Source organism: Cryptomeria japonica, chromosome 3, assembly GCF_030272615.1.
Source record: "Cryptomeria japonica chromosome 3, Sugi_1.0, whole genome shotgun sequence".
Lineage (NCBI taxonomy): Eukaryota > Viridiplantae > Streptophyta > Pinopsida > Cupressales > Cupressaceae > Cryptomeria > Cryptomeria japonica.
Window position 1 is genome coordinate 700567766 of NC_081407.1, and position 26649 is coordinate 700594414.

General features: G+C 35.4%; 1 protein-coding gene across 1 annotated transcript in view; it reads right to left on the minus strand.

Annotated features, from left to right (window-relative positions):
* Positions 1-9498, minus strand: part of LOC131066959 (agamous-like MADS-box protein AGL11) — a 219519-nt gene extending 210021 nt beyond the window's left edge. Inside the window, exon 1 of the mRNA XM_058001863.2 lies at positions 8984-9498. Within this exon, the coding sequence (XP_057857846.2) occupies positions 8984-9168 (185 nt within the window). The 5' untranslated portion in view covers positions 9169-9498. The remainder of the gene's footprint in view (positions 1-8983) is intronic.
* Between the last annotated feature and the right edge of the window lie 17151 nt (positions 9499-26649).

A 26649-nucleotide genomic window follows, 5' to 3' on the forward strand; every position in this document is an offset into this window, starting at 1 on the left:
ATTTTAGATGAATTTAATTTGGATTTGTGGCAAATATTACGTAACGAATTCCTATTGAGATTATATTAATATAATAAATATATCTTTGTACAACCCATTTATGACGACGACTCATGTGATTTACACGATATAGATGGAGATTCAAAAACCAGAAAGAAATTTTTGTCCGTTACCTTATTATAGAATCCCATATACTGGCACCAACAATATTTACAAGTGCAGTGGGATTATTGATTGAAGATTTACGTAAACAAATCGAAATTTAAAATGTGTCGTTTATATCAAAATGAGATTTTATATTGTATTGTTTTTTTGGGGAATCTATCATTTAAATCATTATGAGATTTCGAGACTTTGTTTGGCACCTATGCGGTGGAAACCAATAACACAAATCCATAGATATAGTGTAAGAGAGGGAAATCGGTACAGTATTATGATAAAGGAAATAGTGTAATTTAAATCCCCTATGCATGAAACGGGTGCAATTATATGATAAAAGGAAAAGCATCATCTGGAATCTTATATATTGGTAGTCTTTAGGTTGCATCAATGTAAATTTATGCATTGATGCATTTTAAGGGTTGGATAGTCGTTACTGTATTGTTAGTCTTGTGCTATGATTTGAAAAATAAAAGTAAATGATGGTCCAATAAAATTCTATAAGATAGTAAGGGAAATGATCTTATAGTTATGATAGTATTTATTGATTTAATGTTCAATACTTTTAAGAATATTGTATTAATAATTCTGAACTTTAAAGTTGTTAGTGTTGATCATGAATATTCATAATCGAATGAAATGTATTTCTTAGATCCAAAATGAAAAAAATCATGTGACGTTAGCTCAACATACAAATAAAACATGAGTTAGTGTACAACTACTGATCTAATTTCTTATGGGGTCTTTTGAGACACCTTAACAAAAAATACACTAATAGAACATCATATTTGATGATGTGGACCTGAAATTACAGTTAGAAGTACAGGACCTACCAAGTAAATTGTTGTAAGAAATTGAGAGTGTTTTGAAATTGTCACATAAGATTTTGAGTGGTGTGAAGTTAGGGTGCTTAACTACATTGGGAGTGTGTTGAAATTGTCACTTAGGATTTTGAGAGGTGTGAAGTTAGTGTTCTCAAGTAGTACACCCTCTCCCATATATAAGTATTTTCTTTTTTCATGGAATTATATATAAGAACACATGACTTGGTGCACAACTAGTGATCTAATTTCTTTTGGGGCCTTTTTAGACACCTTAACAAAACATATACTAATATGACATTCGTATTTGATTTTGTGAACTTGAAATTTCAGTTAGAAGTATGGGACCTGCCACGTAAATTGTTGCAAAAAATTGGGAGTGTTTTGAAAATTTCATATAAGATTTTGAGAGTTGTGAAGTTAGGGTGCTCAACTACTACACCCTCTCCCATATAATAAGTATTTTTTTTTTCATGAAATTTTTATAATAAGTATTATATATATATATATATACTTATAATTTTTATAATAAGTATTATATATAAAAGCACGTGATGTGGTGCACAACTAGTGATCTAATTTCTTTTGGGACCTTTTTAGACATCTTAATAAAAAATATAGTAATATGACATGACATATTCAATAATGTGCACCTGAAATTTTAGTTTGAAGTACATGATAGGTTAGGGTGCTCAACTACTAAATTGTCCTTCATATAATAAGTATTTTATTTTTTCAGGAAATAATGTGTATGTGTATGTGTATGTGTATAAAAATACATATAATAAAAACTTAGGTCTATTTATATTAAGATGATTCATAACTTATCAAATTCTAAAAAATAGATAAAATCTAGATAGTTTAAAAATAAACAATCAACAAGAAAGAAGGAAATCTATCTTGAATATAATAAATAATATTTTTTCTTATGAAAAAACATAAACCAATTTGAAAACCATTTTAAAATAATAATTGTAAAGTTAATTATGATAGAATAAATAGGCAAACACTAGAAAAATCAACATGTCAACAAACAAAAGAAGGGAATAAAAAATCTAAATAGGAATTGCAATTAGCATTTGCAAAATCAGTAGTGTCTACTATATTGTCGATAGAGAAAACTTGGTCATTTTTAGTATCACCATTAATGTCATTCTAATTAAACATTTATTTAGTCAAAAAAATTTAATAATCTAGTTGTTTTATGTCTTTTTTCTCATTTGCAACATATTCTTATTGGTGCTTCTAGTGAGTTGGAGATCAATAGTGTTTTATTGCTTTAGTTTATTCTTCAGTCTTCCATTTGTCAAAGGATTCATCTTCTGCCTTTTCTTTTTGTTCTTACAACATGCTTATATTTACAATCTCAACTTGAAAATTATCTTCTTCAAAATGAGCATCATATAAACTCTTTTTTTAATTGATTTGATAAAATTAAGAATGTGAGGTGGAAGCATAAAAATTCGTCATTCATATGGGCTACATGTTGATTTAATTTTTTATCTAAAATAATATACCCTAATTTTGGGAAACAAGGAAATTGAGTTTAAGTTCACTAGATAATTTCTACATGAATATGTATGTCCCTTAAATAGTATATTTTGTACCCCTTTCTCTTAAAGCCACATGAATTTCATAGAATATTGGTATATATCACCTTCTATGTGATCAAATGAAATCATCATATTAATTTTTATAAAAAAGTAGCTCTTAAAGAAAGATTTTATTTAAATCTATATATTATTATATGACTTTTTTAGATTATATTTTTTTGATTAGATGAATTCATTATGACATTGATTTTTTTTTTTAAATCTATCCCTCAAAGGAACCTTTCCAATATATCCATTTTAATATATTTATTTTCTACCTTATCAAAATAAATTTATTAAAAAAATTATTCAACAAACATGAAAGAATAATAGACTGTAAAAACAAATAAATTATTTTCTAGTGATATTATTCTTTCAACAAAAAAATAGTCAACTTGGGAATATACAAATAGAGCTATGATATAGGAGAATGTGTGTAATGTGTAAAATTAATAATTGTTCTTATTTAAAAAATAAAATAAAAATATGCAATAAAAAAATTATCTAGGATAGATATCAATTTCAACAATACATTTAAAAAAACTAATGAAGAGATTTTATTTTTAGTTCAATGGTGCACTACAAGAAAATATTACTCATTGAAAAATACTATAAAGTGTAGAAAACATTTTATTAATAAATATTTAAAATATGAGATAAAAATTAATTAAAAGTAGAAAAAAATCTCCATTGAAACCCTGATAAATCATTAATTTATAACATCTTTAAATTATTTATGATTTGATTGAAACAATTGAGAGAAAATGAAAAAATAAAATCAAAATGGTCATTTGTGTTTCTCATAGAGACCAAAAATTGAAACATGCCTTTATGTTGTCACTCCATGCTTGATTTCATTGATTAGTAATAGCTAATTTTTTATTATCAACTCACAATGTTCTAGAAAAAATTATTTATGAATCAATTTGATTTTCCTTCTCCGTGGACTCCACTAGAGTGGAGATTTGTAAAAGATAGTGTAATACTCCTTTTAGTTTGTGAATCCCTTTTTTGTGATATCTAGAATTGTTTCTTATAGAAACCTAAATAAAGAGATTTGTTGTGGTCTAATCATTTTCTTTCACTAGTGGCCAATTACAAGTTGTTAATAACATTCTCACTTGTTTTGTTGGCCAAATTAAGCCATAGTTGTGGTCTTAATGTTATATCTTGACTTAATTGTGTTTAACCTAAGGAGAAGACCCATGATCATCATTAGATATGTAATATCATATTCCATGAGAACATAACCAATATTTGATAGTGTGAGAAAATAGATTATCATATCACTAAGTATTGTAGAGATAGTAATTGACATGCCATCTACACTTAGATGTGTTGCAAGGGTGTAGATAATGTTCTCTCCATGTTTCTAGATGCGTGCACACCTAAGGAGCACATATTTATTTTGTAGAGAATTAATGAGAATGATATCTCGGTCATGTAAAATCTATGAAGCATGCCCATGATGAATTTGGGAATTTGTTACAACTTTGGTTCCTTAGAGAGTATTACAAACCCGATGATCCTCATTTTCATGAGAGTTCTCATCTTTCAACAAAAGATGGATAGAATATAAATTCTCTTTGTAGCATATTATTTATTCTCTTTGGAGTTGTAAGAACTTTCTCAATTCCTTGCAATCACTAGAAAGTTATTTTTGTCATTTTCTCATCAATACTAAAATTTTGTGTATTATTTATCTTAGCAATATGGTTAGTGTATCTCTTTATCACCTAATTGGGATCTTTACGTGTTCTTACCTCTAAATAGAAGTGAGTATTTCCTCTCTAAAGAGACATAAGCTATATACAATTTTTTTACAGTACAAACTATCTTTGGATTCTATCCTTCAAGTCTATTTTGAGGTATATTGTGCTCATCTCTCTCCCTCATAATAATCTTTAAGCTCCTTACCTTTATACATTGTTGCAAGAGTTGGTAAAAAATATAGAATTGTGTGTTTACAACTTGTTATAGGCTTCATGTGTTGTTATGAGAAAAAATAGAACTCAATGATGTCTTGGTGTATCACTGCCTTTCCTTTATAATTATTTCCCTTCTCTCTTTCCCTTGTGAATTATTAGAGTAAGAATGGCCATCAATTTTAATTTATTAATAGAGTTATATCAAAACATACACTTAAGATTGTAAAGGAACCAAATTTGGAGGTTTGTCCTCAAGTTAGCAAGGTCTTAATCTTGAGAGATCATTCTGATTATTTCTTTGAAATGTTGAATTAGGTTCAACAAGGATGCAATTTTCAGGTGACAACACTTTCTTTCCTCTTGCTCTACATCTTAATGCCTAGTTGAATTATTCATTTTTTATGTCAACTTAGTATCCCCTTAGTGCTCATATACGGTAATATATTATTGATAAATAAACCTAGTTAATTACTTCATTCCAAATTACTAGTTGGTTGTCATTAATTGTTCCTTTCGACCACTCCTTTAATAGACCCTTTTTCTCTCATCATGAAATGGTTTGATGTACTTATTAGTTGTTTTCATATGTTTTCCTCTTGCAATTTTGTTTTTCCCTTTGTATTCCTACTATTTTCCTTTACAAATAAACATGGAGATTTTCACTTTTGGGTTTTTCCATTTCCTGTGATGTGGTTTCAAATTCAATTTTTTTAAATCATTATTATGTCCATATAATATCTTCACTAACTTAACATGTTCTCAAATACTTGTTATCCCATTCAAGTGGACTTTTAAATACTTGTCTATTTATTTTCCTTGTAGATGATCTACCCATCAATTCTCATTGAGGAGAAAATAGGTTCTCTAAAACAATTTGTAGATTAGATTATTTTTTTTCAATCTTGGTTACAATCATTAGAGTCTAAGAAAGAGATTCATGATTTTAGGTTAGCTAATTTGGTTTCTAAAATTGTTTCTCTTTAGAATCTCTAGGTAATACATTTTTTAATGAAGGTAGTATTAATAATATGAATCACCATTACATGAAGAATATGTAAGGAACAATTAATTTATTAGCGATTCATGAGGATCTATCTACTAAATGACACGTGTTAATGGTGAATTTGACTATTTTCTAGTAGTTATGCTAGTTTTTGTCTATTAAAAATTCTTCATTCTTCATTGCTTCATGTTGTTATCATGATTATGATATCATTTGGTTTTTGTATGAAGTAGTGTTTTCCATCAATAATGGTGTAGCATGATCTATTTGCCCCATGTACTGGGATTGTATATTATATGTTATATAGAAATCATTAATATGAGTATCGTTATTGTATGACTTTTCTTGCTTCATGTAGTATCTATTATTGTACCTAGATTTTAAATTATAATTTATCACATGATTTTGTTTAAAAAAACTAAATTATATCTTGCAATCAAAGATCTTTTAGGAATTATATCTTAATTATATGTATATGTATATGTATATGTATGTGTGTGTGTGCATACATACATACATAGATACATTACACATACACATATACATACATATATACATATATATGTATATATATGTATACATATATGTATGTATATGTATACATATACATATATACATACATATATACATGTATGTATATGTACACACATAACACACACACACACACACACACACACACACACACACACACACACACACACACACACACACACATATATATATATATATATACATATACATATATACATATGCATATACATATTTTTGTGTGTGTGTTCATGAAATCATTTAAATTGTATCTCTAAGCATGAAGAACATGCTGAAAAACTAATAGCCATCCCTTTTAAAGTTCAATATGCTATTGAACTAGCACCTAATATTTTATGGATAAGATAAAATAATGTCATAAACAAAATATAAAGATATCGTAATGGTAAAAAAATTTATAAAATTTGAAGTATATCAAAGTGATGGCTAGAAAATTGAATGTGCAAAAGCTTATTCATATTTTAATTAAGAAGAAAGACAATCTAAATAAATAAAATAGAAATACTTTATTAAGAAGTGAGGAAAGAATGAATGGATGAGACTTTATAATGTAATAAAAAAATTTAAAAGATATATTTAAATCATATGGATGACATTTAAACAACACCAATATCTTTCTTATATATGATATTTAAAAAGAAAATATTAGAATAAAGAAAACAAATATTCTATAAAATGTCCAAAATATAATTCCAAATTAGATGGACTGTAATCAAAACAATCAAACCCTCAAAAAGTTTTAAAATATTCAATGACAAAAAGAAAAGCAATCACTCCACCACACAACTAAAAGATTGCTTCTAATTCTTTTGATTATTAAAAACAAGCAAGAAATGTACTAAGAAAATATGCCAAAATCTTACAATTCTCAGAGGATATATCGTGTTTGTAGGGTGAAAGCCTTATAATGCTTCCGATGAACTATAAACATATTAAAAAAGCCAACTACAACGAACTATCTTTTAATACTCTCGAGTATAGTGTTCTCTTGACACGGGCATTTCGAAAACATTTTAAATATTATAAAAATGGATTAGCAATTGAAGGGCAGCCCAGTAGAGTTTAAACCTAAATTAACAAATAACGTGTTCACTGATTACTTTTGCGCAGGCATCCCACCTGGAAATTGACATTGCGGCTGAAAGTGAAGAGAAAAAACAATTCAGAGATACGCTGTGGATCTTAGAGATTCAACTTATAAAAATACCATTGTAAACACCCATGATATTTAGGCTGAACCCACATTCCAGCTTAAATATCAGCTATGTTTATAATAATGGTGAGATGCAAGAGATCCTATTGCTGGTGGAAGAGTTGGTATCTATGATAATATTTTTTCGGCTGAGAATTAAGGATAGAGGATTATTTATGGAATACGATTTCAATCTCATTTTTTATATCATATGTATGAGAGTTCATTCCCTATGAATGATATAATCAAGAAACATATCGATCACCCTCATCAATCATACTCAATCAATTAAAATTTCATTTGAAAATCAAATTAGAAAGATATCCACATAATACAATCCTAATCTCATCTATCTTATATCATGCGTCCAAACTGTAATGAATGGCAAAATCAAGAAACATATTGATCACTCTCATGGATTATACTCAAACAATTAAAAAATATATTATACTTTTACAGTTGCACCGTCCTACCAACAGGAATATTGTAAAATAGACCCACCCAATTTCACCATAGAAGCAGAACTAGACAGACAGTTTCCCTGCATCTGATTTGAAAGTGCTCTTTATTCGTTCTTATCTGTACTTTAGTTTAATATCATTGACATGAACGTAGTTATACCGATAACTTTAAAGGCATTGTCTGATAGTACTGCAAAGAACTCTTTTACGTAATGGACCCTTCAGATATCGAAGGGTTTATCAATCATACAGATTTAGAATTTTATTTTCAATGAAAAGACCTATCAATCAAGCACGAATGTATTCTTCATGGCGTCACTCACAGTTACATTCTCGTCGTTAGTAGGGTTTTACTTTATGAGTGATAGACCAAAGGAACCTAATAAAAAGTACTAATGGTTATTTTTATCAATGTGATCGATGGACTAGATTACAGTTTACTAAATTGCTCTCTGAATAAGATCATTTCCCTAAAACTGGAATAAAACCAGAAATAAAAAATGTTTCCAATGTTCCAAACACTTTGAAAATCGAATAGTATGAAAGTATAATATGGGGAAAAAAGCACATAACAAAATGACAATTTGACAATTTCTAAATGGTTTGTGGTGAATTTCTTAATCATATGTTTGTGTAATAAGAACAAATACTGGCAAGCCACTATATTGAGACAAATAGCTGAAACAGCGGCTACATAATGATCAGTATAAGTTGGGACAGAAAGGGTCCCACAACTGAACTTTCCAGATTCCTAACCTATTACAAAAAACATATTGATCTTATCTTTAGGTGGTACCCAGTAGCTCAAATGCTCTGTATTAAAAGCCTTATGATCATATTTAAAGTTCAAGATGCATTGCCATTGAGCTTAGAACTAATACATATTTTAAACTCTACTTTCTGAGTGCTACCCACTGATTCAAATGGTCGGTTTTAAAAGCCATCTAATATAAAGTTTAAAATACTCTTGGCATTGAGCTATGAACTAATACATTTTTTATAAACACTAATATTAAAAGACTGTCATTGAGAGCTTTCTACTAGTACATTATAGTTAGTGCAGGACTGCATTCTAGATTTAGGACTCTATCATTAAACTTGGAAACTTGATACTTAAGCATAGGAAAACTACAGATTTTGATTCCTATGGTTAAAGCTCAAGAGATGTGAAAAAAAAAAATTCTTTCCTCATAATACCACAGTAAAACAGTATTGGAAAATAATGATGGATGGCATTTTGCTTTTGTTAAAAAAATGGATAAGACAGCATGAACATACCTGTTTTCACTGGACATCTCATAGAGCTTTCCTCTGCTGGAGAAAACAATGAGAGCCACCTCAGCATCACATAACACAGAAAGTTCATGGGCTTTCTTCATGAGACCACCCCTCCTTTTACAGAAGGTCACCTGCCTGTGAACACTATTCTCGATCCTCTTTATTTCTATTTTCCCCCTCCCCATCTCTTAAAAATTCTCAACTCCTAAGCAAACTAGGAAAAGAAGCAAAGTATGGTAACTAGTAGCAGAGAAAGAGAGTCCTTCAACTAGTTTGAACTAGCTGTTGGGATCGGTTTGCTTCAGATGCTCAACCTTCAATGGGTTATTGAAGAAGAGAGGCCATTTTAACCTGATGGAGAAAAAGCTGGTGATTGGAAAAGGAAACTGATAAAAGAGAGACAGTAGCAGAAGTTATGATTCATCCACTAGTTTAAACTAGCTTCAGGCGGAATGCCCTAAACCCACTTGAATTCAGACAATATGTAGCAGGGAAGAAGAGGAAAAGGTGGAATCTTGAAGACCCACTTGGAATGTCTTGCTTTTGGCTTTTGATTGACGGAGGATGCCCTTAGCTTTGCTTTTATTTGTTATTCTCACAGTAAGAATAAAGGCAGACAGGCTATCTGTCACTGAATTGTCAAAGAAGATACAGATGTCTACTGCAATCCTGAGTTGTTCTTTCTATGTGATGGCCATAATCAAAGCTCTATGGCCCAAAAAGTACATTGAATTCAAAGTGGTGGCGATGATCGCCACGTTATGGCCCTCCTAATGCCAACTTCTCTTATGAAACTGCAAAGGGCCCCTCCATTACTTTGGATACAATAAATCTAAGTACCCACTTGCAATTTCAAGGCCATTAAATAGCTTCATTTCTCAAATTTTTAAAGCTTTTTGGGTTGGCATTTTCTTCCTCCAAAAGACAACCCATGAAAGTTGACAAGCTAAAAGATTGGCAACGACGTCCATATCAAGTTTGAATAGCTGCTAGCCAGTATATAATGTTTTTTATTGGTTTATTCTTCTTAAAAGAAACTCCATCTTTTGAAGTGATAACCAATAGGCAATGCACTGCATTAAATTTTTTACTTTTATATATAAATTTAAGCATCAACTCCACGTAGGATATTATTTTCTCGTGTCAGATACCAATTTGACAAGTGACTGACCAATGCAATTCGATGCTGAATTCCTTTTTTAATAAATGATTCTTTTCAAGATAGAAAAGGGTGGATACATGCAATAAATAATAATAATCAAATTACTGCATTTTAATTAGTTGAAAGCATTATATATTACATAAACATGTTTAAATGTAAATATTTAATTAATATTGAAGGATAGATGTTGAAAAGGATTTTGAATGCTCCTTATTTCAAACGTAATGATTTTAAATACTGTTTTGTTTTCACAGAGTAAAACTTGCTGTAATCAATTGCTGTTTTGATTTTAAATACTGTTTTGTTTTATATATATAGATAGATAGATAGGTTATTTTTCTATATTTTTAATATTATGAAGTTGCATTTTTTAATCTGTATATCTATTATTTTCAAATATCGCATATATGTATATATAAAGAAATGCCTATATATATTTTAAAAAACTATAAACTTTTCTTCTGGACTACTCAATATTTGTTTTATTTACTTATTTTTACTTGCAATCTCTATTCTTCAATACAAAACTGCATATTAGAAACTTATATTAATATTGGTCTATAATTTCATTACAAAATATATAGCTTGGATCTAGACATTTATATGAAGTGCAAGATGTGACAAGTCATAAATGAAATACTGCCATATATGAAATATGTTTTTCCCCAACATCCTTCTTTAAGCTTGATTTACTTCAGAGTTTCTCTCATTTGGTCATCCATATCAACATGCTACTTGAGTATTTGCAACATATTTAGATTCAACTATTAACAATGTCATACGAGTTTCTACTTTGGTAGCCAAGAAATTGATCTAGCCTTAAATCAAAAAACATCTTAAAAAGCACTCTTCTTATCATCAATTGAATGTTCATAATTGATATTAGCATATCCAACTAGATGATTTTTAAAAGATGTAATATATCAAATGCCATGGTTTCTTGTTCCATTAAAATATCTCAAAATTCTTTCAATTGCTTATAGATTTGTATCTTTTAGTGTTTTCATAAATCTAGAGAATAAACACACTACATATATTAATCAAGTGTTGTAGATAAAACATATATAAAAAAATAATATTGGTTATACTAGTGAATTTACATTTTTTGTTTCTTCCATATCACCCTTGTCTCTTTAGCCCATCATAGATAATTAATTTGAGATGTTTTATTTAGTGGTTCCCATAAAATTGTTATAGCATGCTCCTATGTCTCCCTCTCCACCTGTTATAACTATTTATTATTTGTATATGGCCTTGTGCCTAGAAACTTCTCATTTTATAGCCATGATAGCCTATGATGTGATCTCATGATCTTATGTATTGTGAGTTGGATGACCATGGATATATCTCATTATGAGTGATGGGATGCTTTATTTACATATGGTGGTGTCACTACATACGCAAAGATCTTGGGGCCATTTACTTTACTTTGATCATATGTCTCACATATTTCCTTTTGGTGTTAAAGTTTAGTATTTCATCTAGTTGCACCATTTGTTGATCCATGACCTTGTCATCTCCTAAGGGGCCTCTCTCTTGTATATTTTCTTACTAGAGTGTGATTTCATTAAGGTGTTATATGGTGTTCCCATACATCTCCAAGGGGTGGTAAGTGGTTTTCAAAATTTTCAATTATAGCATTTAAAGGTGGTGTTCCACATCATCCAATACTAGTGTTTTTATTTTATCCATCTGTATGCCTATGGATCAATTGTAGGATATCAATTTTCTACAATAATGTGGATCAGCCATACTATTGGGGAAACCACAATTGATAGAGACCTTTTTTATAGGATCCACTGGTCATCAAATTTGTGAGATGTTTGATCAATGGTTCACACAACTTATTTAGTCTTAGAATAATTTAGAAGGCCTTCATTGTACACCATTAGTTATTTATACTCTGTGTCACTTATGGTGAGCCCCATTTGATATTTTCATGATATTGTTCAATCAATTTTATTTGTATATAAAGACTAATCACTGATATATGCATGGAACACAACTTGAAGGTTCTATTTTATGCAATATACACACATGTCATCCCATTTGGCATGTTGATAGTCTCATTCTCTATTTATTAGGAGGATTCTTGTATTTGTGACTACAATAGCACAATTGGTGGTAAAACATTATAATGAGCATCTAGAGCTTGTGTTTATAAGGATGACATCAATGGTTCAATGAAACCATTTGATATTCTAGCTATTTATTTGGTATAAGTGTTGATGAAATAAGTGTGAGGTAATAAAATTGATCATGTAGTAGGATTGAATTTTTCTAGTGTTGATGAAGATACTATGTGGGATATAGTAGATATTGATTACCCTCACACACTTTGGACTAATATTTGAGAGATCTTTATAAACTCTCATATCTCTATATTCTCAAATTATCAATCTTTTAAAATGTGCCATTCCCCTTGATGATGTAGATATTATACCCTTTGATGATGACACTTTAGAAGAGCTTAAGTATAATACAAGTCTCGAATATTTAGATGAAACATAGACTTATCTTCTTGCTTGTCCTCCTCATATAGAGTTCACCTCTCCATCATCTATTACCACTTCAAACTTTAGTATTTCTTCTTTAAAATATTTTAATGACTTCTTGTAGTAGGACATACATTGCCTTCTAGATACAATTTTATGGGATGATTTCTTGATAGGTATTTTAGACTTGTTTTTGTAGTCTCGTGGTGTTGATTTGGAGGGTCACACATTTGAGGGGCTATCTCTCCTCTTTGACATTATTTCTTAGGTAGTTGCATCGTCTTCTTCAAGTATTACGAGGGAACATTTAAACCCTCTTATTCTTTTTTCGCATTATGACATGACTGTGGATACTTTTGAATAACATTTGGAGGATAATTTTGTCTTCAAATAAGATACTTGACTCTTTGGATGTTTCTCTCCATTCATATCTACTCTATTTTTCATTATCATCTTCATTAGTGTGACCTAGAACACTTGACTTGATAGTGGCAGCCTTCAAATTTAATATTGGGACACCTAATTAAAGTTTAGATACTTCATATATTTTGATCTTTCTTTCTACATATTCCTTTTAGGAATGATAATATGTCTTGAATACACCTTTGGTTTTGTTTCTTCCCAAGGGGGAAATTGTTGTTCAAAAAATATGGATCATCTTCTACATCCAATTTTAAGTAGATCTATCATTGGTATATATATTCTACATTGTGAAGAGATACTTAGTCCTTTCATTTCTCTCTCTATTTTTGGGGAGATGCACTTCCTTATTATGTGAGGAGGTGTCTTCCTTCTCAAGGGGCAATTCTCTATGTAAATTTGTACCTCATCAAGATTCATTTGATGAGACCCATAATTGTTACATCCAACTAAGCTATGCTTAAGGGGAATGTTAATGTAGATTTTTATTTACCTAGTGGGATTTTTTTTCCTTCATACTAGGTTTTTATTACAATTTATTAATATTTATTAAATTAATAAAGAGTTCAATTAATTAAGAAATTATAGATAAGGTGTCTAGGTGTCACCATCCTAGAAGGGAGGAAAAATTTCTATTTTTAGATCACTTGGTGGTCACTCCATATTGGTTGGATTTTTCACCTCCATTCTCTCCCTAGTTCTATATAAAATCACAACTTAGCTTGTATTTCATACTTTTGTACTATTACATACTTTGGCATACATGTAAATTTATGCATGCAATCATTATCTTGCACTTTCTCTTTGATAAACATACACATACACATACACATACACATACACATGCACATACACATGCACATACACATACACATACACATACACATACACAGACATACATACATACATACATACATACACATACACATACACATACGCATACACATACACATAAACATACATACATACATATATATACACACACATATATATATGTACATATCTATACATATATACATAAATACATGTAAATTTGATTCAAGATTCTTCATATCACCATTCATTTTATATTGGCATCAACATTGGACGCACTTTACAAGATGTTTATAGTATTGTTACACTATGATGGATTGTGTTGTTATCTTTTCATTGAACATGCACATGTATGCTCATGTGACTGGTTCATGATTATGATGTGCCACCTAGTTTAAGGATTATGTGTGCTTTGACTATTATGTATATGCATAAGTACACTTCATTGGATATTGGATGAAATGTTGTCATTGATGTCAAAATATGTGGAGATTGTTGATGAGGAGATTGTTGGAAAGTTTTTTGTGCATTTCAATGTTGCAGTTTGATTGGATGAGTCGGTTTAGCCTGTGTATTGCAAATGAGCTAATGCGGTTTAAAGGGTTCCTGGAATGTTGTTTGTAGATGGTTCATTTCCATTTGCAGAGGTTCAAATGATGATTTGATCAATTTATGAGATCCGGTATTGAGGATGTTATGCAGTTGTTCGTGTTGTTTGGTATTCTGGTTTGTGCTTTGTATTGCTCTAGAATTGCTATATATTTGGTTGTAGATGTGTGGAATGTGTTCTGGATGTTGATGTTTATCCTTAGTTAATTTGGTTCATTATTTGGATATCCACGAGCAAATCTTTCAGGTTGATAGTCAGTTATGTTGATACATTCTTGAGCTCTGATAGAGAGATGATGATGATTCTGTTAATTCAAGTTATTGCAATTATTGTGATGCAATTCATGTTGCTTGTGAATGTCATTAAATTGTGTTCTATGTGTATTGGTGGTCTGTATTGATTATTATGGGGGCTATTGAAGATTTTCCTTGTCCGGTGATGTTCTTCATGTTATGCAATGTTCTTGGTGGTTGTAGCGTTTTGTTGATGATCGAGGCGTGATTGTTTGAGGTGTTTCTTATTTGTGGTATTGATTTGGGTCCAAACTATGTCTTAGTCAACATTGTTTTGGTCTGCATGCATTGTTGTAGCATATGAGGATATTATTTTATAATTTGTATTGAGGGTTTGCCTGACCTTGAAATAGAGGTTGGAGGGTTTGTATAAATATATGTAATAATCATGTAAGATGTATGTCTGCAGGTGTCTTCCTTGTATATGCGAGTGAATGATCGAGTTGGATATGCGAACAAGTGATTTTATCTTTCAGAAGTGTGGAGAAGAGAAGTGTTGCAGAGCAGACTGTGTGCTTAACCAAAACTGTACTCAAGCATATGGAGATGCTATTTTCACAGTTCATATGATCCAGATTGTAGTCTTAATGTTTTTGTAAGTCAGTGAGACTTTCTATAAGGCAGTGAGCCTTCCCTTAAGGTTGTAGCCTTTCTAGGTTTCTTATTTTGAGCAGTGAGCTCTAGCATGTGCATTCCCATTACAATATTCATATTTACTCCTAACAGGGTATTATCTCATTGTGGGTAGGTTACCACCATGATTTCTCCCTTAACCGGGTTTTCCATGTCAAAAATCTTGATGTTATGTGTGCTATTGATGTGGTTTTGTGATGCAAGAGCATCCCCGATCAATGAGCAATCTTGCAGCAACCAAAAATATTTCCTTGTAGTTTTGTTCTTGTTTAGTTCTTTGTGCAGTTTTCTGTGTTCTTCCCAGTACGTAGGAGTAGTTGCTTGTTCTTTGTGGCAGCTCTTATTTTCAGTTTCCAAATAGTTTCAAGTGTTTGATTCCATATTTCTAGTTTATTTGGGTTCTTTTTTGGTGGATCCATCTTGGGTCTTGTCCAAAGTTCTTTGGTGTGTGGCCAACCTTCCTATTGAACTGCATCACTCAGTTGTTATTTTCCAAAAATATTTATCTAATTCTTGGGGCCGACCTAATTACATGTTTCATTTTTCTACATTGGTGAATGTAATCTTATGAGGTTGACCCGAATATGCTCTAGTGGGTATAAATATGATATTATGTAATCATTTGTAGGGGCGGAGGAAGTAGAACTGAGAATAAGAATTGAGATTCGCATATTGTGATCTGGTTGATTCTTAGAGCCCCAGTTGGATTGTATCTACCTTGAAGCCACATGTAACAAGTTAACTACCGGATGTTCTTTAATGATAATATGATGATTGTCAAATGATTGCCAGAAGTTCTAAGGCTTTAATATGATCTTTTTTATGTAAACTTTCTATGTTTTCTTGCTACTTTCATTGTGTGTCTCTTGCTACATAAGTCGGTTGACTCTTTTGAGGTTTTTTACTATTAATGGCTACACCAAGTGGTATCAGAGCTAGTTATGGATTGGCTGGTGGAATAATCGTCTATGAACATTGAGTTATTCTTTGGGGTGGACAGATCATCGATTGGAGGCAGGTTGGGTGTGTGTTCAATAGATCACCAAGGGGAGGCAATTGAAACTGGTAGTCAGATCGTCGAGTTGAGGTAGGTCACCGGTGTGGAAGGAGAGATGTTGTCGAGAAGGACAAACCCCTAGAGCATAGAGAAGATGATGAAAGACTTCAAGAATGAAGTAAAGAATGAAATCTGAAGCGCTTTGGCTCATTTGCAGAGAAACCTTGATTCTGAGGATGAATATGAGGAAGGCGGTGAAGATATTGAAGAAGCTGAAGGACCGGAAGATGAAAGAGAGGAAATATTCTTGAGAGTAGTGGCACAAGCGAGTAAAGTTTTTTTTTTTGGAATCAAGGGGTAAAAAATTTATTGAAAATCAGACACAAAAATTACAAGGAGCACCAGAGCCCCAAGGCCCCAAAAAAGAGCCACAAGCCTAGCCCAAGATCAGCCAGCATCATAACTATCCATGTCCTCAGCAAAAATCTTCTGCAAGACCTGACAGTAATCCGAGGAGAGATGCTCCCAACCTTCAATTTTCCAATCATTGTCATGTTTCGAGGCCCACTTAGCCAAACAATCAGCTGCTCTATTCCATTCATGAGGAATGTGGATGAAAGACACCTTCTCCATTAAAGAACTAATTTGAAGAATCTGATGAATAATCCTTGCCAACTGCCAATGAATCCCACTCACCTTCTGCTCTGTCAACAAGTTAACAATAATTTGTGAATCTGATTCGTAAATAACCTTCCTTCGACCCAACTCCCAAGCATTCTATAGGGCATAGAGAATAGCAAGTCCCTTCATAAAATTATTAGATTGCCTCCCTTTATGCATCGAAAAGAAGAAAACCACCTCCCCCATATAATTCCTACCAACACCACCAGCCCCAACAGGGCCTGGGTTACCCTTGGAGGAGCCATCGATGTTAATATTGATAAACTCATCCTGAGGGGGTCTCCACTTTCCCACCCTTTGGACCTTCTTCATAGTTGATACACCTCTCCTGACACAAGCGGAGGTAGGAGACAACTCCTTCTAGCCAAACCTACTCACAATATCCGCCTCATCTCTATCCAAGGGAAAATTCACCTCACACTTAGCTTCCACCATCTCTCAAATTATAACCATGATTCTATTCCACACTTGTTGAACTAACAGTCTGACCTCATGAAAGATCCTCATGTTCCTCTCGAGCCAAATCTACCAAAGTATGAAAATGGGCCCAATATACCAGACAGTCTGGAGGAAGGAGGATAAGATATGAGGTCTGCCCAAACTGCTCCAAAACTCCATGTTGGTGTAAATAAATATTCATTATGGATATTATTACACTTTACTTAAGTTAACTTAGGATAATGCATCTCTTCGTAGTTTGGATTTGAGACACTTAGGGAAGTGTGCACATAGGGATAGAGCTTGTAGGAGAAATTCCACCTTTTGTGGTCTTATTTTGCTGTTACACTCCACATTCGGTGGGTCATCCACCTCTTGTGGAATATTATATTATTTCTCCTACCTACCCCTAGTATTTCTTACCTACCCTTGTTTCTCATTGAGCCACATGTCATAATTGTGTGCTCGTACATCCATATGGCCTTGCCTATATAAGTAGGCCTATATTCATTGTATTGGTTAATCCAGTTGATCATTTGCATATTGATGAGAATACAGTTTGTTCTTGTCATTCTATTGTCTCTTTTTATGCTTTTCATTGTGCCCTTGATCTTGGGAAAATCCTACATGGTGTCAGAGCTATTGGGGCTTCATTGATTAGTTTTTTGGAGACATTTTGGAGGTTTCTATTTTCAGATTTGCGGATCTTCATTTTTTGGGGGCATCGTATAGCAATTTGGACATCACCATTGAATCCAGGAGACTGTTTCCATAAATTTCGACTATAAAGTCAACCTATTTTGGTGAGAAATTTTTTTTCCCCATTTTGGCTATTATCGTACGGATTTTGAAAAAAAAATTTCAAAAATCAAAAAAGGCAAATCAAAAAAAAAAAATCAATTTTTTTTTTTTTTGGTGTTTTGGGGGTCTGCAAACCCCCCATACCCTGCGTGTGTTGCAGGTGTCGTAGGCGTACCTGTTGTCGAAGCCGCCGCCACCATGTACCTGTACCCACCACCGCCGTCGTGCACCTCCCGCTAGCTGCTTTGAAACTCTCACTGGCGCCCAGGTTTCTCACCGCCACCACTATTGGCCGTCCAGAGCTCCCACCGGCCATGACCTCGACTCCCGCCCAGACTTCCTCCTGCCGGCCGGGACCCAAACTCCGCCGCCGGCCAGGACCTCCGGCAACTGCCCAGTCACCGCCGGCCGCCACGCGGAGCTTAGTCAGTTGCCGAGACCCCGCCACGCGGCACACGCACAGTCCATCCGTACACCTTGTCAGATCCGTATGCACTGTCAGATCTGCACGCCACATCAGCTTGCACAGTCAGTAGTCCGTATGGTACGAACGCCCAATCAGCAGGGAGGCGAAGTTTTCACGATGGTCATACGACCGTCAAATTTAAGACAGTGAATTGCTGGCGTCAGCACCACATCAGCAGCTTTTTGAAATTTTTTGACCCCCCTCTCCATTGAGCTTTTCAATTTTGCAGTCCAACTTTGAAAGGCCATATCTTGCTCATTTTTGCTCCTTTTTTGGTGCAATGTTTTTTGAAATGGGCTAAAATTTCATGATCTTCGCAGTGGTGTGGTTATTTTTTGATTTTGGTGCACAGGTTTTTCGGAATTTTTGGATTCTCTCAGTTGTGCCTGTCCAATCCTCAATTTTGCAACTTCAAAGGCCTCGTTTGAGCTCATATGACCTCCTTTTCAGGTGCCATTTTTTTTGAAAGTGCATTTTTTTTTGTCTACTTTCATAATCCATGATTAGATTTCAAAGATTTTGAGTGGAAATTGTACTTTCAGATATTGGTCTTATTTGGCCTATTAGGTACTTGTAAATTGCTTGGATCTTAGTTTAGATCTCTTGCATTATCGGTTTGAGTCTCTTTTTGGCCTTATTGAGGCAGTTGTAAAATTGTAATCAAAAGTCCACTTTGCCATTTTTTGCAAGTGGCCCATTGTATACGCACTAATTATAAAGTGCCAAATCATCACTTTTGGGGGGGGTTCTTTGATTGAGTAAATTTGGGGGGGTGTCTTGTGTGTTTGTGCCTCTCTTTGTGCTCTTTCCATTTTTGTTGCAATGAGTCCTAATAAATTTCCACCTTTAACTCCACATAATTATGCATCATAGAAAATTAAAGTATGGAGTAAATTAATGGAAAAGGGTCTCACACATTACATAGATGGAACAATAATAGCACCACCTGATCCTAAGGCTGATCCAAATGCTCACTTAGAATGGCTCACAAAGAATTGCATGGCTCTTGGAACCTTGCGCAAGTATGTATCAGATGACCTCATTTTTCACATTGAGAAGTGTAAAACAATCAAAGAGGCTTGGGATATGTTTCAGAAATTGTATGGTCAAGTTGATGAAATCAGAGGCTATTAGATTGACAATGAGCTCACCAACTTAGATCCCAAGAGTTTTGATACAATCCAAGATTATGTCACCAAAGCAAATGAGCTAAGAGCAAAGCTTAAGGATTGTGGAATTGACAAAAAGGATGCTCAGTTGATATTCAACTTGTTGGACAAGCTTGCAACAGAATATGCAGCACTTGTGTCTAGCTTCCAAACTCATCGTTTGATAGTGGGGAGTTCTTATGTTATGCCTTCATTTGATGCTTTCACAGAAATGTTAATATTGGAACAATCTAAGTTGTTGAACATGGGGTTTCTCAAGTCTTCAAAGTCCAAGGCTTTGGTGGCTAATCAAGGGAATCAAGGAATTCAAGGCAAAGATTCCAACAAAAAGAAGAAGCACTCCAAGTCTAAGCGACACCAGGAAAAAGGACAATCATCCTCTCCATCACAAGGCAATTTTACATCCTCTTCCAAGAAGGGGACACCACCTAAGAAGGATAAACCAACTTGTGCATATTGCAAGAAGTATGGTCATGATGAGCATCGATGCCACGCAAAGCAAGTTGATGAGTTAACTAATCTTCTCAAGAAAAACAACATCAACTTGCCATCCACCTACACAAAGAAGGATTCATCTCCTTCCTCTTCCTCACAGTCTAAGGGAAAAGGGCAAGCATTTGTGGCTACAACAAGTTCTTCACAGCAATGGATACTTGACTCGGGTGCCTCATATCACATGGGTTCTACAAAGGAGTAGTTTTCTTCATTGGAGCCATCTAAGGTACCTCACATTTACATAGGTGATGATACACAAGTAAAGGTTGAAGGGAAAGGTTCAGTTGACATGGATGATGGAACATTTGAGAATGTTCTCTATGTTCCTAACTTGTCTACCAACCTTCTCTCCATCTACCAAATCACTCACTATGGGAATGGGAAAAAGGTTGAGTTTACACCGGATTCAGTTGTGGTAAAGGAACTTGATGATGATGCCTTGGTAGCAGTGGGACAAGTCAATGACAACTCAAGGCTTTATTCATTCTCCCACTTTGTGCCAAGTTCACCTTCTAGGGCCTTGCTTACTCATTCAAATTCAGAAAGTAAGCTATGGCATGAGTGGTTTGGTCATCTCAACTACCGCTATCTTCAACAGCTCAGCACTAAAGACATGGTCACAAGTCTACCTCGAATCAGTTTTTCAGAGGGTGTATGTTCAGGATGTTCCATGGGCAAGCATCCCAAAGAGAAGTTTGATCAAGGGAAATCTTGGAGAGCTTTGGAAGTTCTTCAACTTGTTCATAGTGATGTAGCAGGTCCATTTCCAGCACCTTCATTTAGTAAGGCCCGCTATGTCCTCACCTTCATTAATGACTAGTCCTGCTTCACTTGGGTCTACTTTCTTATTCATAAGAGTGAAGTATTTGACAGATTTCAGGACTTCAAGACTCGTGTGGAGAAGCAATCAGGGAAAGTGGTCAAGATTCTTCGTACAGATAATGGAAGGGAATATGTGAACAAAAGACTTGAGGATTTTTGTACATTTGAGGGGATTGATCTTCAACATTCTGTCGCATACACTCCACAGCAGAACGGGGTTGCAGAACGCAAGAATAGAACTCTCAAAGAAATGGCTAGCTATATGATACATGCACGTTCTCTTGATCCTGCCTTTTGGGCAGAGGCTAGCAGTTGTGCCACACACATCCAGAATCAGATTCCTCATAAAGCTTTGCAAGGTATTACTCCTTTTGAAGCTTGGGCTAGTAGGAAACCGATTGTGAGACATTTTAGAGTCTTTGGGTGTCTAGCATGGGCTCGCATACCTCCGTAGAAATGCAAGGCATTGGATCCTCAGAGTCAGCCTTGCCTATTTGTTGGATATCCTGAGGGTGTTAAGGCATACAAATTGATGGATCCAGAGACACATGAGGTGTTCATTGAGAGGAGTGTTCACTTTGAGGAAAGCTCTCCTAGCTTAGCCTCTCTACCTTCTCCACCTTCCTCCATTATGGATAGTGACGTTAGTGATTCAGATGATGAGACTCCTTAAACTCTGACTCACAGGGTTACACCTTGTAGGGTCCACTTGAAGTTGAGGAGCCTCATTCTCCACCTCCACCTAGACCTCGTTGGGCTTGACAGACACTTGAGTCCGTGGGTTCTCTTGTTGGGGATCCTTCAGATACACAGAGAACTCGATCACAACATCAGGATCTTCCTCATGCATTCATTGCTATCATTTCTGATCCACAGACATTTAGGGAAGCATCAAGGGTTCCTGAGTGGGACCAAGCTATGGAGGAAGAGTATAGTTCCTTGATGAGGAACAACACATGGGATTTAGTCCATCTCCCTAAGGGGAGAAAGATGGTTCGATGTAAGTGGATCTATCGGACCAAGTTTGCAGTGGATGGTAGTGTGGATAAGTATAAGGCTCGACTTGTTGTGAAAGGTTTCTCGCAAGTTGTAGGTGTTGACTATACTGAGACCTTTGCACCCATAGCCAAGATGAACTCCATTCGTTTGACACTTGCTATTGCTGCAGCTCATGGTTGGGTTGTACATTAGATGGATGTGAAGAGTGCTTATCTTCATGGTGATCTTGATGAGGAGATTTATATGGAGCAGCCACAGGGTTTCATCCAGGATACTTCCTTGGTTTGCAAACTAAGGAAATCTCTCTATGGCCTTAAGCAGGCCCCTAGGGCTTGGTACGCCAAGATGGATTCCTTTCTTCTCTCCGCAGGGTTCACCAGGTGTCATTCTGATACGAATGTCTACATTTTGTGATAGGATGACTCTCACTTGATACTTGTGCTCTATGTTGATGACTTGATCATTATAGGGAGTACTTCATCCATCATTAGCAGGGTCAAATTTGCTTTGCATGACAGATTTGCTATGACTGACTTGGGTCTTTTGCACTACTTTCTCGGGATAGAGATTTCACAGTCACCTTCTGGGATTACACTATTGCAGCCCAAGTATGCTCTTGATCTACTTGCACACTTTCATATGGCTAATTGTAAGCCTGCCCCGACTCCCTTTCTTTCAGGAGTCAAGCTTCAGGCTCAGTGTTCTTCTCCACCAATTGATGCCACTTTGTATCATCAGCTTGTGGGTAGTCTCATTTACTTGACCCATACATGCCCTGATATTTCATTTGCGGTTGGCATGGTTTCCCGCTTCATGCAGGAACCACATGAGCTTCATTGGAAAGCTGCCAAATGCATCCTTCATTACATCCAAGATACACATCACTATGGGATTCACTATGCAGCAGGCACAGGACTTCGCTTGGTTGGTTACACAGACTCCGATTGGGCTGGCGATCTTGATGATCGTAAGTCTACTTCTGGTTACAGTTTTCACCTTGGTTCGGGCCCCATTTGTTGGCAGAGCAAGAAGCAACATGCTATTTCTCTCTCTTCGACTGAGGCTGAGTATCGAGGCGCTGTTAACGCAGTGACTGATACCATTTGGCTCCAGCAGATTCTCATAGAGTTTGGATTCACCACTCCATGGCCGACAGTTCTACATTGTGACAATCAGAGTGCTATTGCAATCTCGAAGAACCCGGTCCAGCACCAGTGGACCAAACACGTTGAGATTCATATGCACTATATTCGAGAGCTCATTCAGAAGCAGGTCATTGATTTGCAGTATTGTCCTACAGCAGAGCAGGTTGTTGACATATTCACCAAACCTTTCACCGAGAGTAAGTTCCAGTAGTTGCGAGCTCTCTTGGGGGTGCGGGATGTGTCATTGGGGGGGTCAGCTAACTTCTCCTTCCTCTCTTCTGGGAGGGACTTTTTCCTCTTTGAGGTTTTGTCCTTCTTCTTTGAGAGTCTTTTGTACATTCATCTCTCTTTTGGGGGGGAGCTTATTCCCACTGGGTTTTCTCCCTTTCTCCGTTTGTGAGAGATTGCATTGCATGGTTTTGCTTACCTTTGCATATTGTACATGGGTACCTGTCATGGCCTAGTAGCCAGGACCCATCTTGCATTGTTGACTTGAGTCTTCATTCCCCTAAGTTGCACTTAAGGGGGGGTGTTGGTGTAAATAAATATTCATTATGGATATTATTACACTTTACTTAAGTTAACTTAGGATAATGCATCTCTTTGTAGTTTGGATTTGAGACACTTAGGGAAGTGTGCACATAGGGATAGAGCTTGTAGGAGAAATTCCACCTTTTGTGGTCTTATTTTGCTGTTACACTCCACATTCGGTGCGTCATCCACCTCTTGTGGAATATTATATTATTTCTCCTACCTACCCTTAGTATTTCTTACCTACCCTTGTTTCTCATTGAGCCACATGTCATAATTGTGTGCTCGTACATCCATATGGCCTTGCCTATATAAGCAGGCCTATATTCATTGTATTGGTTAATCTAGTTGATCATTTGCATATTGATGAGAATACAATTTGTTCTTGTCATTCTATTGTCTCTTTTTATGCTTTTCATTGTGCCCTTGATCTTGGCAAAATCCTACACTCCACCAAAGAATCTGCATGAACACAAGGGTGCTTCCACACCCCCCACCAGTAATGCCAAATAATCATAGAGAAGGGGCATCTGAAGAACAGATGTGAGGAATATTCCTCCCCATTACCACACAAAGCACAAATAGAAGGCCCCAAGAATCCCCACTTGTGAATATTGTCCCAAGTTAGGAATCTATTCAAGGCTAGAGTCCAAGCGAAGCAGTTTCACTTCAGCCAAGAAAAATTATTCCACGCCTGTTTCTACCAGTGCACCTCTCTTCCTTCCAATCTTCAGTTCAATAGTTCCCGGTATCCACTAGCCATAGTAAAGACTACCTTAGGATTTAGAGACCAGGAAAGTCCATCTTACCCTTGAGGGCACTGCAATGTCTACTCACCAAAATTCCATGCAAATCATCACACTCTTCCTCCATCCCAGCAACTGGCCACTCATTAGGATCCTTCCACCACTCCAACTCCAACCACCCACACCTATAAATAGCCTTGAAGTCACTCACCCTTGACCACCCTACCTCCAAAAATATTTGGCTAAGGTTCTCGAGGTTAGGAAACTAATCAAGGATGGGGGGGTAACCATCCCAAGAGTCATTCCAAAAAAGGACCTCTTACCCCCTCTTGCAAATCCAAAAGAGTACTTCCTTAATGAGAGAAGCCCCCTCCTTGAGAGTATACTAGATCGATGAGCCTTTTCCCTCAAGTGGATATCTTGGAACCTCCTTCAATGGGATCCTCTGCATATATTTGTAGGCGAAAATCTTAGCCCAACCTTGATCCTTCTTGACACAGCACCTCTAGTACAATTTAGCCGCCAAAGCCTCCCTGAATAAAATAGCATGCCTTAAACCAAGCCACCCCAACTACTTCGGCATACACACCAAGTCCCAATTGATAAGACTACATTTGGAAGAGGATAAATTGCCTACTCATAATAATTGCCTTGCTGTAGAGTCCAAACCATTCAAGAACCACTTAGGAGTCACTTGAAGCATACATCGATAAATCGGAAGAGCCTGAACCACTGACTGAATCAGTTTAACCCTCCTAGCAAATGATAACCATCTATGAGTCCATTGTTCGACCTTCGAGTGAAATTTATCCAAGATACCTTGCCATGACCCTTGAGGCAGGTTACAAGGAGAAATAGGAATACCCAAATAAGTCAAGGGCAAAGAGCCAACTTGGAATCTCAAGATAAGAGGAATCCTCCTTTGAATAGTTCAAAGATTGTTGAAGAAAAGGATAGAAGATTTATCCTCATTGATCGATTGGCTCGAGGCCACTAGGTAAACATCCAAAACCTTACACAGATTAGTAGCTTCTTTGATCTGAGCAAGTCCCATCAGGGTCGTGTCATCAACGAACTGCAAATAAGACTGTAGTTGCAAGTCATTACCCCAACTCCAACCCTAAATACTACCCAGACCCACATTATGCTTAATCAGCCTCCCCAAGCCCTCAGCCAAGAGAATGAATAAGGGGAAAGGGGGTCTCCCTGGCGAAGACCCCTAGAAGCACCAAACAGCTCAATATGATCACCATTGATTAGCACTGAGAAAGAGGTGGACGTAACACAACTCACAACCCATTGGATCCATTCATCGACAAATCCAAAAGACCTGAGGATCTTCTGGAGGAAGGACCAACGAACTCTATCATAAGCCTTAGCCATGTCCAGCTTGATAAACATAGATTTTTACTTGGAGGTTTCCATAGAATGAATGGTCTCCGTAGTAATGACCACACCATCCAAAATTTGGCATCCTTCCACAAACCCGCTCTGCTTCTCAGAGATAACATCCCCAAGACACTTCTTCAACCTATCCACTATCATCTTAGAGATGATCTTATAAATCACATTGCAGAGAGAGATAGGGTGGAACTGGCATAACTGGTTGGCCCCATCACACTTGGGGATTAGTGCAATTAAATTCACATTCAAAGCTCGAAGCATCTGTTTATTCCTCTAGGAATCCTGGACTACTTTCAGTAAGCCCAGTTTGATGATATCTCGGAACTCTTGAAAGATTTCAATCGGGAACCCATCCGGACTAGGATATTTTCCTTTCCTCATGTGAAAAACAATCCTCTCGAGTTCTTCCAGCAAAATAGGACCCATAAGCTTCTGATTCATCTCCCCAGTAACAAGATAAGGAATGCAAGTGAGAACCTGATTCTCCTCCACCAATTCCCCCTGAGAATACTCACTGAAGAGGGATCAAAAATATTGTAAAGACTC